This window comes from Dreissena polymorpha, chromosome 15 (assembly GCF_020536995.1).
Source record: "Dreissena polymorpha isolate Duluth1 chromosome 15, UMN_Dpol_1.0, whole genome shotgun sequence".
Classification (NCBI taxonomy): domain Eukaryota; kingdom Metazoa; phylum Mollusca; class Bivalvia; order Myida; family Dreissenidae; genus Dreissena; species Dreissena polymorpha.
The window spans coordinates 22,880,910-22,896,536 of NC_068369.1; the positions used below are offsets into that span (position 1 = coordinate 22,880,910).

Genomic DNA, 15,627 nt, shown 5'->3' on the forward strand with positions numbered 1-15,627 from the left:
ATGTATACATATTCAGACTCAAAACTACTAATTTGAAACAAAAAAAATATACATGGAATCGTGTACCCGGTAACATTCAATTTATCTTTTGTTAGTTTTCAAAGATGCTTGTCGTTTTATATTAATATTTATAATAATATTATATTTATATCAGTTCTAAATAACTTTTAAATATTTAAATACTGTTTTTGTCACTAATTTAAAATTCAATTATAACTGTATATCACCATGGCAAATATTCCAAATGAAGTTCTTTATCATGCGCAAACCATTTACTTACTGAATCAGACCATAATCTAATAGCCATTTTATTACACATGACGCATAATATATTCTCAATTATTTTAGTATACAGATACTTATAATGAAAACATGAACCACTTAAAAAAATATTAAAGAAGATAATTTTATTTGAAATCAGTGATTAATTGTGTAAGCGTACTTATACATATTAGTACAAGTATATAAAAGATATTACTATGAACCCAAATACGTTTATTTCTTGTCAATCAGTCTGAAACTGTGAATAATGTTGTCTGTATTAATCGTATGTCAATATGCCGGTTGTTCTGTTTAATATTTGAACAATTTAACAAACTGCCCCCAAAACCACTATGAAGGACTAACTAGAGTTTCCACAAACACTCAAACGTTGCAATTTCTTATATTTGTGAAAGCCTCGACATTAACAAAAAACCTTTTTATTTGTCCCTTAAAGGGATCTTTTCACGCTTTGGTAAATTGACAAAATTGAAAAAAGTTGTTTCAGATTCGCAAATTTTCGTTTTAGTTATGATATTTGTGAGGAAACAGTAATACTGAACATTTACCATGGTCTAATATAGCCGTTATATGCATCTTTTGACGATTTTAAAACCTAAAAATTATAAAGCGTTGCAACGCGAAACGATTTAATAATTTGGAGAGTTCTGTTTTTGTCGTTAAATTTTGTGAAACTACGAAGATTGCTTATATAAGGTATAAAATACGTCAAGTATGTGTACTCGGCGGAATAGCTCAGTAGGCCAAGGCGTTTTTACTTCAGGACTCCGGCAGGACTCGAGGGGTCACTGGTTCGAAACCTGGACCGGGCAATGTTCTTTTCCTTTTTTAAATTTTATTCTTGATTTTTTACTGGAGCTGTTACGATCCAATGTTTACATTTATCGATATAAAGCATTTAATGAATAAGTTAAAAAATGCCAAAATCTGTGAAAAGGCCCCTTTAATTTAAACCTTCATTGTCAATCAAAACTTGTATGTTAAAACAGTGAAAAAACACGTGTACGAGTACTTTCCCAATTCATTTCCGAAATAGTATAAAAGTATACAAGTTCCACGTTTTAAGCAAATTCGATAAATATAAAGTGCCTTTATTTTATCGAAATATACAACATTATAATTATTAAATATAAATATTTGCAAAATCAAAACGAAGTACTAGTATGTGCGTTTTTTAAGTTTGTTTATGATTGAAACATGAAGTTAATTCACACACATGTACTGTTTCTTAACTGAATTCTAAAGTACTGACGTAGTTATAATAACATGGTGTTTTTATTTTTAAAAATGTTTGGTATAATATTGGTGTTGTATGCTTAACACTATTTAGTTTACAAAAAACATTTACAATGCCATTTGTTTTGAGATATTTACTACCTAAACCGCCCCACACACCCACGCATATCCACATTTATGAAGTGCAAAATTGCCTATTCTAAGTTAATTGTTAAACACTAAGTAAACATATTTTAAGTTCAATGTTTTCACGCTTTAAAATATTTACACTTTGGAAACTTCCGTTTGTTTAAAATTTGACATTTTTTACTATTTTACTAATTTTATTTGAAAACTTACGTGTGTGATGTTTAAATAACGATAAAGAACAAGAAAAATGAATATCTCAGTGTTTGCATCAATTTGTTTATGAAGATAATAATTTGTCTGACATAAAATCACACACAATAACAAATCACTAGAAAGCATTAACAAGAGTCCTCTGTTGGGGAAACACTCATTGCGAGATAGATATCATTTGAAATTTTATGGATTTATAATTTGCGCAAGATAGAGTATCCGTATATCTAATGAATGTACCAGCCTGCTTTTATTGCTGTATAAAAACAGTTGCGTCTCTCGTTTAATCCAGACTTTCAAAGGAATTGAATATCGCGGGTATTTAAAAATGCTCCATTATGTATATATGACAGACATTATATCGGCACATAGGCACCCACTTTGTCTAGGTAAAATCAGGAATTTCAATTATCTATCATGAATTTTCTTGCTGAAAATTGCAGAAAGATTTTATTTTGAATTTTTTAGGTCTTCGGATCATGTATCAGAGTGTGATACCGCCCTGAAAGCGGATTTAATCCGCGTTTGTGGATGCCCTTAAATAGATTTATATTTCTATTCCGATGTCATTATTACACACGCAAGTTACCTAATTCAACACACGACTGATCTAATTGTGTATTATGATTATTTCACTTTTGAACGTCATTTTCCTTGTTCTTGTTGTTGTTGCTATTAAACTGAGATCATAGTATTATATATCTATTATATATCACACGATTCAGATTTCCTCATTAACTACAATGGGTTGCAGATGGTAAAAATGTTAACTGCTATTGACAAAGAACAAAAAATAGGACACACTGATGAAAAACACGTTGATATTGTAAAGTTCAAACAGTAAATTTAATGAAGATGACATAACAACACATACTTAAAGGCGGTGTGAAGATTACGTTGACGTTTTATGGATTTTTGTAATTTACAATATAATCGCTAAAGTGCATTAAAATGTGCGCATGCGCGTCGTATGAAAACGGGTTTGTTCGATAAAGATTTGCTGTTATCATGTGGTTGTTTTCCGGTGGTAGACTTTTTCTCTTCCCTCTTGGAGACAATAAAATTGATATCGTTTGACTTTTTCTGGGGAAAAAATATAGTGAAAGGTGAATTAATTACGTTGCATGGGATGTTCCATCAGTTAAGGTCATGCCATTGATTTGTAGCGGGAATTCAATTAGAATAGATCTGTAAAACTACACCGAAGTGAACCGATTGTTAGATGGAATAGGACAGATACGCTGATTGTGTCGTGTAGAAATCATTGAAATATTACTTCGGACACGACACTCTGTATCGCCGGGTAATTCCTCTCTTTGAGTGGGAAGAAAACACATTCGAGCCGTGCTCTGTGAAAGGGGATTTAATATGCATGTGCGTAAAATGTCGTCTCAGATTAGCCTGTGCAGTCCGCCTAAACTAGATTTTTGCTAAGAGACTTTCTTTACACGAAAAATATTATAAAGGCGGAAAGTGTAATGAATGATTAGCCTGTGCTGACTGCACAGGCTCATATGGGTCGCCACTTTACGACATGCATTATACCCCCTTTTCACAGAGCGAGATTCATTAAAATATTCTTGAAATAAAGCCAAAGTTAGTGATATTGTTTAATCGATGCCGTATGTTTTATTGTACTCGTTGATTGGACATGTGAGTGAGAATTTGACTATTCTTTTAAAAAGTTACTGAGCTAGAAAATGCACAGTATACTCTGGAAAAAAACTATATTAAATGTTTCTTCGTAAACGGTACGGATTGAATGTTGCCCCGTGGCACTAGTTCTTATAAAAGCTGTAGCCATCTGGAACCCAGGTATGACACTGATAGAGCGAACCGCATATCCTGGGTTTTCAACGGTTACTTTTTTTCGTGATTGATATTTGATTGGTATGCAATTCAATAATTAGCTTGATATCTTAATGGGACAATCCGTCTTCCACAAAGTGCTCAGCTCGTGTGTTTGTCATAAAGTGATGACATGCATCCCCTTTCTTTTGCTGAAATCCAGAAGGTTCACCCACCCGGACTAAACCTAGGACTAAATTCGCTTCATGGCTGTATTAGAGTATTGTGAAAAGACGGATTTCAGCAAATAATTTGCTTCATAGGAAAGATTGTATGGAGTCAAATGCATTTAACCCATTTATGCCTAGTGGACTCTCCCATCCTTCTAAATTGGATCAATTTATTTCCAAAATTAGAGATGTCTAGTATATTTATTTCTATATTTCGAATATTTCTTACAGAAGTTTCTTTAAGCAAACAGCGCAGACCCTGATGAGACGCCGCATCATGCGGCGTCTCATCTGGGTCTACGCTGTTTGCAAAGTCCTTTTTTCAGGACGCTAGGCATAAATGGGTTAATTAAGGATATCAACCTAGCCTTATAGGTAAAGGATCAAGAACATATAATGGAATTTCGGAAGATATCCAACATTCCCATGTTCCCAAGACTATTGAAAAGAATGGCAGAGTGCAGCTATATCAACCTAGATCTTTTCTGGCATTAACGATAATTTCCTAATAAATTTGTAACAGGACACTGTGGCCATAGCCATCTAGTTGAGTCCTTTCTGAACTTCAAAGGACAGTAAAACGTAGTTTGTTATAAATGTTATTAAATTTTTAATGTTGTTGTTGTTGTTGATGGATTTAGTAAGCAATTAATAGTTTCATATACGAACGGTATAAATTTAGGAGTTATTTTTCAGTTGCATTTTACTATGTGCCAAGTTCTTAATAATTTAGCATTATGTTTGAATTTCTTGCGTAATTAATAAAATGTAAAAATAAAAAATACAACAAAGTAAATAATAAATACTTCTTAGATGACTATTAAAGACGTTGAGTTTGTAAAAAGACAAATTGTCAAAATAAGTTAGGTTCTTCATTTTATACCTTTTGAATTGCAAACAGTGCGAATATAATCAAACCGTCAGCATGACGTTTAAGTAACGCTAAGGTTCGCTTCGTTTTGATAGACGTTTTGACGTTTATGGGAACGCCACATACGTCAATGTAGAGACCACACACCGACGTCGTCTCGTGTGTATTGAATTTGGTTCCATACTAATACAAATTAAAAAATTATACGGTTGGTTTCCTCAGCCTCACGCATGGACACAGAATTGTTTTTCTAATTGATTCATGACCACTGTTTAACTCTAGTGTTTGTATATCTTAACACGTTAATAGCTGGGCATGTTTTTTTTAATTGTATTTTCTTCATGTATATATGTAACCATACAATAAAATATTTTTTTAATTCTACTTTAATAATTATTTTATGTTATTCAGCAATTTAAATCCTTAGATTTCATAACGTCTATATCAAAGTATGTATATGTTTTATTGCTGTATTTCTGTGAAATTATTTTTTATTAACCGTTGCAACCAATTAAGAATATTTGCAACGTTGGTATTTTTGCTTTTTATTTCGTGTGAATTTAAAGACTGCGCAACGGTCTTTTCACGTCTTCAATATTACCTAAGTGTTGTCTGGTGTAATGTTGACGGCGTATCGGTCGACATATCCGACAATGGCCCTGTATTCCATGATGATTCTTTTAACAATAATAGATTAAGACATATCCAACAAACAGCTCGAATGTTGTCAGATGATCGTTGTGTCTAGTGTCATGGCGTTTTTTTGTATTATTTATTTGATGGCCAATTTGAAATTTCTTTTTTTGGCGATAAGATGGCATGTTTATATCAAACAGAAACGCCCTTGTCCTCATACGTGTATTTATGCCATAGAGTAGCATGTGTAAATCTTGCGTACCATGTTTTCACGAGATGAAACATATGTCCTTGCAAAGAATAAATTAGTATAAAAAAGTATCATGTGGAGTATATTAATGATGATTTGGAATGAATTAAAGGGCAATCAGTGGTGATAATTAAAGTTCAACTTACACGCAATGATGGATCATGAATGGGCGTTTGTTTTCATCTGCGTCGCGCGTGGTTTTGTGAGTAGCGGTGTTCGCTTTTTTACCTGTTGGAAGTAGCAGTCGCTATTATGCTAGGCTAATTACTCCGAGAACATAAGTTGTGCATACAAATATATAGAAGCGAACGCTATTTCAATGGTGCATATCTTTATGCAAACACCAAATCCTTTTATTAAGTCCCGTACCTACAATGTTACCCGTTTCTGTTAGCATTTATCGATACTTGATCAAAGGATTCCCACCTCGTGCGCAGAAGCGGAACTGTGTTACCTCGAAATTCTCGAGCAGGTATCGCCTCGCGAAACCTGCGAGTGCTGGCCCTATCAACACCTATCTGCAGACACCCGGTCTCCAATCTCGACCATCAGTCTATCAGAACACAAATGTCGCCTCTTAGGTTGTTTTTATCCCATAGTTTTTATCCCAGTCTCTTCTTCTCTGCGGATTTGATTTAGCGAAGATGTGATGGTGCGTGAATCGTTGAAAATAAATTGAGTCATAAAAAAAAACTCGCACACTTCCGGTTTGTAATAAAAAACGATTGCAATAATTTCAATTGAAACTGTTGTTAGTGAGTAAAATCAATGGTCATATTGTAAAAATTACATGTAAGCGTACAGTAGCATTCGGTCCAAATATTTTGTATTAAAAATTCCTCGCAAACCTGACCCTTTTCAGTTGGGCATTAAGTTATTAATACGAATAAGCCAATTGAAAAAACAAACGGTTAATTTCCTAATTCTTCTATTTAAAAAAAAATCGTCACTTAGCATCTAATCTTTATTAGTTTTTTTTTTTTTCAATTAATGACACAGAATACTTTCAATATTTAATTACACAAATAATTTAACAGAAACATATGTGCATGCATCTGATGCACACTATTTTGTAAATAATTTACAAATACATGCATGTTTAATGTTTGTCATGCCCTAATTACGCATAACCTTTTTGTGGATTTGACTAGTCCACACAGTGTTATTATAATTGCAACCGTTCTACAACCTAGCATCAATAGTTATACATCAGCGTACACATGGCTACAACAGGTTATAAGTCAGCGACTTAAAGTTAAACATTTGCAAAGTGTATTAAAACACACACATATGAAGCGTGCACAAGAATGGTGTGAAACCATCACAGCTTGATGAACAAAAAACGCGAACTACTGCAAAGGCGCAAACATATTTCAATTAAAAGCTGTGCTACATTTTATCATTTTCGCAAATATTAAAGGTTTGTGTAATTGGAGCATTTAACATGTTATAAACGTGCCACACTTTTCCACGCCTTGATGATTACATATTTCATATAACCATCATATGTTCAACAAAGCGCGCCTAAGTTTTGACAAGGCCTCCCATTCATTTACAATTGAAGGTCATGTGCTAGCTGGTCTACCGAGAAACTGGTCTTCTACTGCGGTACTGTCAAATGTCGTCCGCTGTGATACTCTCAAATTTCGTCAGCTGAAGTATTTCACTAGTTGTCTCTCCGCTCATTTCAGATATAACTTTCTTCGGCATTGCTTAGGTTTCTTTCTGTTATTCTCTATAGACAGCAACGCGATTAAAACTATAAGGTCATCTTTGTTTGGCATGAAAACTGTTTGACCCTTTCCACTGATTTCGGCATCCAATGTGTTTGTTCCGCATTATGTACTGCAAACCATGGTGAATTTCAATCTATGAATCCATGTCAGCTTTGATGGGTGAAGATACTGATACATGTTTGTGTTTTGTGTTGCCCTCCTACTCTTGCTACAAATAGCATGACTTCTGGTAAAAACAATGATACACACAATGAGGAATTGCTGCTTTGAACTGACAAAAACAATCTGCATACATCAACCACATCAGTAGCGTCTGTCTGTTTTAAACGATACCGCAGTTTTATGCATTTCAAAAATCGGGCTTGTGTATATCAATTTCAAAAATCTTTGACGTTTAAAGCCAGTTTCGGCTGAGGTGCGATAGCTACCTCTGCACCTGTATGTGTTGTCTAGACTTGACTGTACTCTATTCTATGTCATCGGTTTGCTTGAATTTGGGTGAGAAAAAAAAAGAAGGAAATTAAAACCATCGTCGTTTGTTTAAGGATGTCGGTTATTTAAACATGCGTTATTGCCAATCTGCTATTAGATGAGTAATGCTTTTGGATGCTGTCATTGTATGTATTAAATGTGTACTCAAAGCAAACAATTGAAAAATATCTTTAACATACTTTAACATGTGTATTAATACAAGCATTCGAATCGTTGATGCTTACACAGAAAATAAATAATAAACCGGCTATAAGCAATACCCAAACTGCCGGTAGCCACAGTTCATCACAAAGTTGTTCCAAATTAAACCTATGAAAACGCTGCTTACATCGGCAGTTTTCCAGACTGTTTTCTGATTGGTTAATTTTGCGATACCCGCCTCGACGAAATGATGCATGAACGCAAATACCGCCCTGGTAGACATTGCTATTAACTTAATGTTTATTTCATGTGTCCATTAAACTGGAATCGCATCTCCCGACCGAAGGAAGCCGTATTTATTCTCCATCAACCAACCACAGTGCATATCATTAAAGTAGTTGTGAAAAGAGATATAGGCTTTTTGCTTATAAATGAATATTTTGCTATAGCTTTTTTTCTTGCCATTAACATGATGGAAATTCGTATAAAGAAATATGCAATTTCAAAGGGAATACCATTGCGTGCCGATTATCTCCTCGTGTTATAGGAGATTACATACATTGTGTATTTCAGAAACAATATTTTTAAGAATTAATTATTTATTTAAATATTTTTATTATCAATAATTTTTTTTATCAAATATCAATTTAATGTACATTAATTACTATATTTCTTCATTCATTTTTGTCTTAATGTATTTAATACTTCACGAAATAATTAATTAACATATTTATTTATTTATTCTTTATTAGCTCTTGGAACGTCCCAGCACAACTGCATACTCGTTTCTTATAACATACATTAATTTTGTTAAAGAATTAAACTGTGCGTAGATTCTTTTACGGGTGATATGTTTTTGTATTTGTTTTATTATTGCGAATTGCTTTAAAGTTAAATTCCTGTATGTGAGGACTAATTCAAACGATGGGTGCGTGCTTATTTTGCACACTATTAATCTATTATTATTTCTAAGAAATAACCCTACTTCATAAATTAGTGTAAATTATGTTTCATGTTAAGTGTACAAGGTACTTGTTATCTCGTTAATGCGATTGTTCAATGTTCTTGAATAATAAAAACATGCGCCTATTGTGTATAGCATGTACCAACTATATGCCCTACATACTCAATCCCCAGTGTGCACAATACAGCGCGCAGGAATTCAACTTGAAATGTAAAGAGATCCTTAAATCCGGCATAAAACTTTATTCTGTTTGTCGTCTCACTGTTGTTTCAAACGGGGTTTTGTATTTTCCGTAACAGACTCTTTGAAGTTGTATTTTATGTGGCAATAAACACAAACTTTATATCCGTATTTAGTATTTGTATTAAACGGCCAACGAATTCGATTGTTTAATCTCGCGGTTATAAAACGTTGTCAACTCCGCCATGTATGCGAGGGTTTCATTGACTCAGACAAAAACAACACCCTAGTATTCTTTCCTCTTGTTATAGATTTTATAGTTCAATATAAATGTTATAAATATGGATAACGTCATTTATAACGTCATAGGAAGTGCATATAATATTTTATTGTGAACTGTTTAAAGAAGTTCAACTTAGGAGTCCTCAGTGTTTTTACATCAAAAGGGTATTACGAAAGTAGGATCGTGAGATGTATATATTATCGAGACTAAATAACTTTGTTTCATGATCGCGGTCTTACGTAACACTCCATACATACTCTCTTGTATAAAAAAATGTCCTCTTAAAATCAACAATTATTTATTTTAGAAATATAAAAATAATTCGCTCATAATTTGCAATTCGCATTGGTGTTTTTGTTTCGTTGTTAAGACTGCTGACGATGACAATGATGATGCTCGCTTTATGTCCTTGGTTCTCAGTTTGTGTTAGATTGTGGCGATTCGGCACGGCGTTTTTAAGACGGGCAATATCAAACAAATATTGGATTTCAAGAGTAGCATAAAAACGTTTACGCTGTTAAAATCCTAAGGATTAAATTTACAAATAAACAGCCTGTTTTTCATCAGTCCAATAATTCCATTGACCGGTGTAAATCACGGAACTCTCTCGTGAGATTTATCTATACTTTATTAGCTTTTTATGACAATCGGTCACAATGAATAAATTTCAAATGACCCTCAAATTTCGTCTGTTTGCAACCCAGACCCGGTAACACTGATTCAATACGAGGCCTATCTGCCGCGAAATGTGGATTTTATGTATTCTTGTGAGAAACTCTCGTTCACATACCACGTGATTGCGATTTTAATTAAGCCAGAGACAGATTATGAACTTTTTATGCGAATTTGAACTTTGCCTTAGGTCGCTTCAAAGGTCGCTTATCTCTCAGGACAGAACAATTCGGTTTGTAAATGTCCGAATAATGACCTGTCCGAATTGCGGGTAAACCACCAACTGGGCATAATTTCACAGATAATAAAACGGGCTTTTAACTTTATAACTGATTCGAACACAGGCGATAACGTAAGCAAACGATCAGAGAAACGACCTGAAACTAATAAAGCAAGAATCTTGGAACTTGAAAAGAAGACAGCAACATTCAATCGTGAATTGGTTTGTTCGTGTATCTCTTTGGTACAATTAAATTTATGAACAAATGCTCGAATTTGTTAAAATTTCGATGAAACCTTATTTCAGTATTAATGAACATTCTACGTTTTGGGTAATTTTTAAATCGTTACTCTAAGCATAGTTTTATTCACCAGTGAACCAACGGTAACTGAACATGTCGACCGCCGACGATTTGACTAACAACAGTATTATATTGCTTGTTTTAACGTAACGCACCGTGTCATGGCGTTACGTCTACGCGAAACGACGTCGTCTGAAAGACTGCGTTTAACAATTATTCGAATAATAAATAAACAATAAATGCTTTAGAATTACTGTGTAAATGACGGCTTTATATGCAGGATTGCTCTGGTGGTCGCAATGTGGAAATAATACACTTCTAAATATAGTGTATATCATTTCGTTAGTTTCGCGCAATTTCACAAAGTATGTGACATTTACTTCAATGTGAATCATGCATATATCAAATATATTTTAAGTTATAATGATAGGGTTTCCAATTTTAATGATAATAATTTAAAAAAAAAGTTATAATACTTATACAACAACAACTACTACTACTACTACTTCTACTACTTCTACTACTACTACTACTACTACTACTACTACTACTACTACTACTACTACTACTAAAAATAATAATAATAATAGTTATCATAATAATCATAAAAGTAATAATAATAATACATGTAGTAGTAATAATAATAAAATAATAATAATAATAAAATACACAAACTTAAGTCGTCGTCAGAACTCATCAATGTGATTAAATTGTTCTAACGGGTCGCTTTGACCAATCATTATATTTTACCAAATATTTCATGAAGCACATTCGATCACGATCATATTTGAGCACACACATGTATAAATATTTAAAGGGGCCTTTTCACAGATTTTGGCATTTTTTAACTAATTCATTAAATGCTTTATATTGAAAAATGTAAACATTGGATCGTAAAAGCTCCAGTAAAAAATCAAGAATAAAATTAAAAAAAGGAAAAGAACATTGCCCGGAGCAGGTTTCGAACCAGTGACCCCTGGAGTCCTGCCAGAGTCCTGAAGTGAAAACGCTTTAGCCTACTGAGCTATTCCGCCGAGTACACATACTTGACGTATTTTATACCTTATATAGGCAATCTTCGTAGTTTCACAAAATTTAACGACAAAAACAGAACTCTCCAAATTATTCAATCGTTTCGCGTTGCAACGCTTTATAATTTTTAGGTTTTAAAATCGCCAAAAAGATGCATATAATGGCTATATTAGACCATGGTAAATGTTCAGTATTACTGTTTCCTCACAAATATCAGAACTAAAACGAAAATGTGCGAATCTGAAACAACTTTTTTCCATTTTGTCAATTTACCAAAGCGTGAAAAGATCCCTTTAAAAATGGTACAAGATTATTACAATGTCATATTTTTCATTTTAGAGTGCTGTTTATTTATAAGCATTAATAACGTCTTTATTTACCGGCTCGTTTGCTAAACACAGCAGTGAATTTAATTAATTTGAAGCGTCAAGTTTTGTTTAATAAAGCTCAGCGGCGCGTTCCTTACGGACGTTGAAACGTCGACGTACCCTGTGTGTTGGGGGTCTGGTAAACGGTTTTTGAGCCGCGTTAACGCTAGATAATTAAAACTAATTGCGATCAGTTTAAAACGTTGTTACGTGTTGGACAAATGATCTAGACCACCTACGTTTTGACATTTATTTGTTGAGACACAAGAATGTTTGTGATTGAACATAAGGAAACCCTAGAAAATTGTTTAGCGCAAATGCATTAATTATTAGTTGTATGTTTGTTTGAATAAACAAATCCTATGGATAGTACACAATTCATCATCTACGATAGCTGTCACAGTGGGGTAATCACGTGACGATGACGTGGCAACACCCGAATTAAACTACACAGAAACCTAACGACTCCCTTTGTTAACACTTTTGTGAACGAAATGGACACCCGATTCAGTGATTTGCAGACTAAGGCAGCCATGTGATTGAAGTTTATACCTGAACAAATGTGCGCCTCTCCTGTCAGTGCTAGTGACCTTGAATGGTTCATTGATGATCTCCCTTCCCCTCAGTCCCTCCCTGCTGAGTTGCACTTTATATGGCAGGCTAGGTGGAAAGGTGACATAAACATTTTAATGTTGTACCTAAGTTGACCTAGTAGGATATCCAGCATGGTTAAACAGGAGGTCCACCCATCTTACTCTGTTAAAAAAGTTATGGATAAAGATAATGTCTCCCACCACTTCAGTGGTTGTAGAGACATTTGATTTACCCATGTGTGTATGTCTGTCCGTGTGTCTGTCACACTTGATGTGTGAACTCAAGTTCTTATTTGTTTTACATGCACTTTTATCATGCAAAATGCTGATTAGATAGCAGGAAATCGCATTATTTCAAGGTGCCAATTCAAAAAAAAATTCGTCGACGGAAGGGGACACCCCTCCCGCACCCTCCCCTGTTGAGCCCCCCCCCTCTAAAAAATTTCTGGATACGCCTCTGCGATCTAAAGAAAATCAAGATGGCGACGTCCAAAATGAAACAGGTATTTCAGCCGTTTTATACCCTTCGTTACTATTATTTCATTATGTGTGTGCCACCCACTTTCCACTCTTTCGTGTTTACACTTGTTTGAAATAGTATAAAGGCTAAGCCATATCAATAGAATTTCCCGTTATTAAAGACATAGTCATGTTATTTCATGCACGATAGCCTGGTGCATTTCATGTGTATGTCTTTGTTGTTTTCGGCTAATCAAACGTATTATTATTCCGACAGCAACATACTTTCATTACACACTTAGGTTTTAATGGTACCCGTATAAGTCGTTTTTTGTAACATTCTTCGAAATAAAAAAAATCAATTACACCTATTGGTGCAAAAATGTACCATGTGACATTGAAAAACGAAGGCACATGGTACCTATTTGCACCACTTGGGTTGATATAAATGTATGTCAACTTTCATTTAAAAAACGTTCAATACGGCTCAGAGGTCCAGATAAGAGGCGTATCTGCGTATTTACGCATTGAAAAAAATATAAAAAACGCATTAAAAATCGGCCCAGTACGTAACAAAACGCTTTACAAATCTTGGTACGAATTTTAAATCGATTAAAGTGCGTAACCGGTTTAACAATAATCCAGTTAAGTTTTTAGTGTAAGGTAACCTTTGAATCAAAAGTAAGTCAATCAAAATAAGCTTGTAATAAAAATGGCGGCCCATCATGTTTATGGATCGAAAAGGGACGTTTTAAGCAACTTGCGGGAATATTTTTAAAGAAAGTCTGTTCATATCGTCTTTTTAAATATATTCTGTTTGCATTTAAAAATATAAATAACAAATAATAATACTATTTCTAGATTAAACACGCCTTTTACTTTTTCCGTTTTCTATGGAAATGGAAAATACCCCTAAATATTCCTAACCCTTTATGGCTGAAACAAAGGAGTAAAATACGCATTGACAATAATATCAGGCGGTGAAATGCCCTTTAGACTAAATCCTTATCTGGAGCTCTGAATACGGCCGATCATTTTTTAGACATTGTGCAATGTTTTAAGTTTTACGGCAGAAAACGGGACTTCTTTTTCTCACAAGCAGGACTATAAAGATAGTTTAACTAATTGAGTGCATATTACTTGACAAAACTATTCTTAAAAGGTTGTCTTTTACCAAACAAAGAAATACATATACTCATAATACTCGTGGCGATTTACGTTTCGCCTTTTCAAGATGAGAGAAAAACGAACACTTACTCAAAAATATGACTGGAAAGTGGACGGATTAAAAAAAATGATAATAGTAATAAAGGGTGTAAAACGGCAAAAGTACCCGTTTCGGCATGGACGTCGCCATCTGCATTTACCTTAGATCATCACGTGATTGCCTCCTCTGTGCATTTTCCACCATTTAAACGAATCGGTGCAAGTTTCGTCATTACAATGGCAATTATTACTATATGATATGCAATTTAAATAATGGGTCAAAAAATGTTTCGTGGTTACAAAAATCTACACGCTAATGTTACGAGAAGCAAATATTAATGGAAATTGGTTTTTATCAATGTAGCTTAGACGTTGTCAATTTTAGCATCAAACGTTGTAAATGTTTCATTGACAATTAATATTCGGACGTGTTTATTTTCAGCCGAAATACCGAGTGTGATTCACCTGTCATCAGCAACGCTGGCGCCTTCAGCCGTGACGTTACGCAAACGTCGACGTCCATATTCAAAGTTTCAAATCGCTGAACTGGAGCGTGAATACAACAGCTCTACGTATATATCGAAGTCCAGGCGATGGGAACTCTCACAGCTGATTAATTTATCAGAAAGACAAATCAAAATATGGTTTCAAAATCGTAGAATCAAGGCCAAGAAAATCACTAAACATGACGGTGATTCGGATAAAAACGATAGTACGGATGAGCCAGACATAAATCTCCATATGGGCCAATGAGAATCCTCATAGACATTTACTGCTGAAAAGTGTGACATCATGCAATTTACAAGTATCTGATTGGTCGTTAGTGTAACACATTAGTACAAAAGTAGGGTAGCAATAATTTTGGCTGGACAAATTGTAATAATGCATATCCTCCTAATGATAATATGACAACGATGATGTCATAAGGAAATATATCCATCGTTCATCAGAACGGAGGACGGAATGTAGGCGAAAATGCAGACCTTAAACGGCATTATGGGTCATGCTTCTGTGAGCGTAGTGTATATTAAATATTTTAAATTGAACAATTAAATTCAGCAACCATACAGATTGCTTGGCAACAAGATATTATACACGTGACAGTGATGGTCACATCAGTGTTTGTGCTTGTCGTGTTACAAAACGAAAATCTTTGTTCAAGTTCTTTGATAATTTATAATTGGATAATGGCACATCAGTATAATATATAATGTACAAATCTATATTTCAGTACAGAACACGTATTTATGTAGTATTAAAATGGATGGTTTCTTTGTTTACTGAATATCTATTTTTAGTTTTGCCGAAAATCTCACTGACATACTGTTTCTTTTATGTGTTTACATAT

The 15,627-nt window shown here is 34.1% G+C and overlaps 1 protein-coding gene across 1 annotated transcript in view; it reads left to right on the top strand.

Annotated features, from left to right (window-relative positions):
* LOC127860541 (homeobox protein php-3-like) overlaps positions 1-15,420 on the top strand; it is a 42,096-nt gene extending 26,676 nt beyond the window's left edge. Inside the window, exon 2 of the mRNA XM_052398648.1 lies at positions 14,722-15,420. Within this exon, the coding sequence (XP_052254608.1) occupies positions 14,722-15,032 (311 nt within the window). The 3' untranslated portion in view covers positions 15,033-15,420. The remainder of the gene's footprint in view (positions 1-14,721) is intronic.
* The last annotated feature ends 207 nt before the right edge of the window (positions 15,421-15,627 follow it).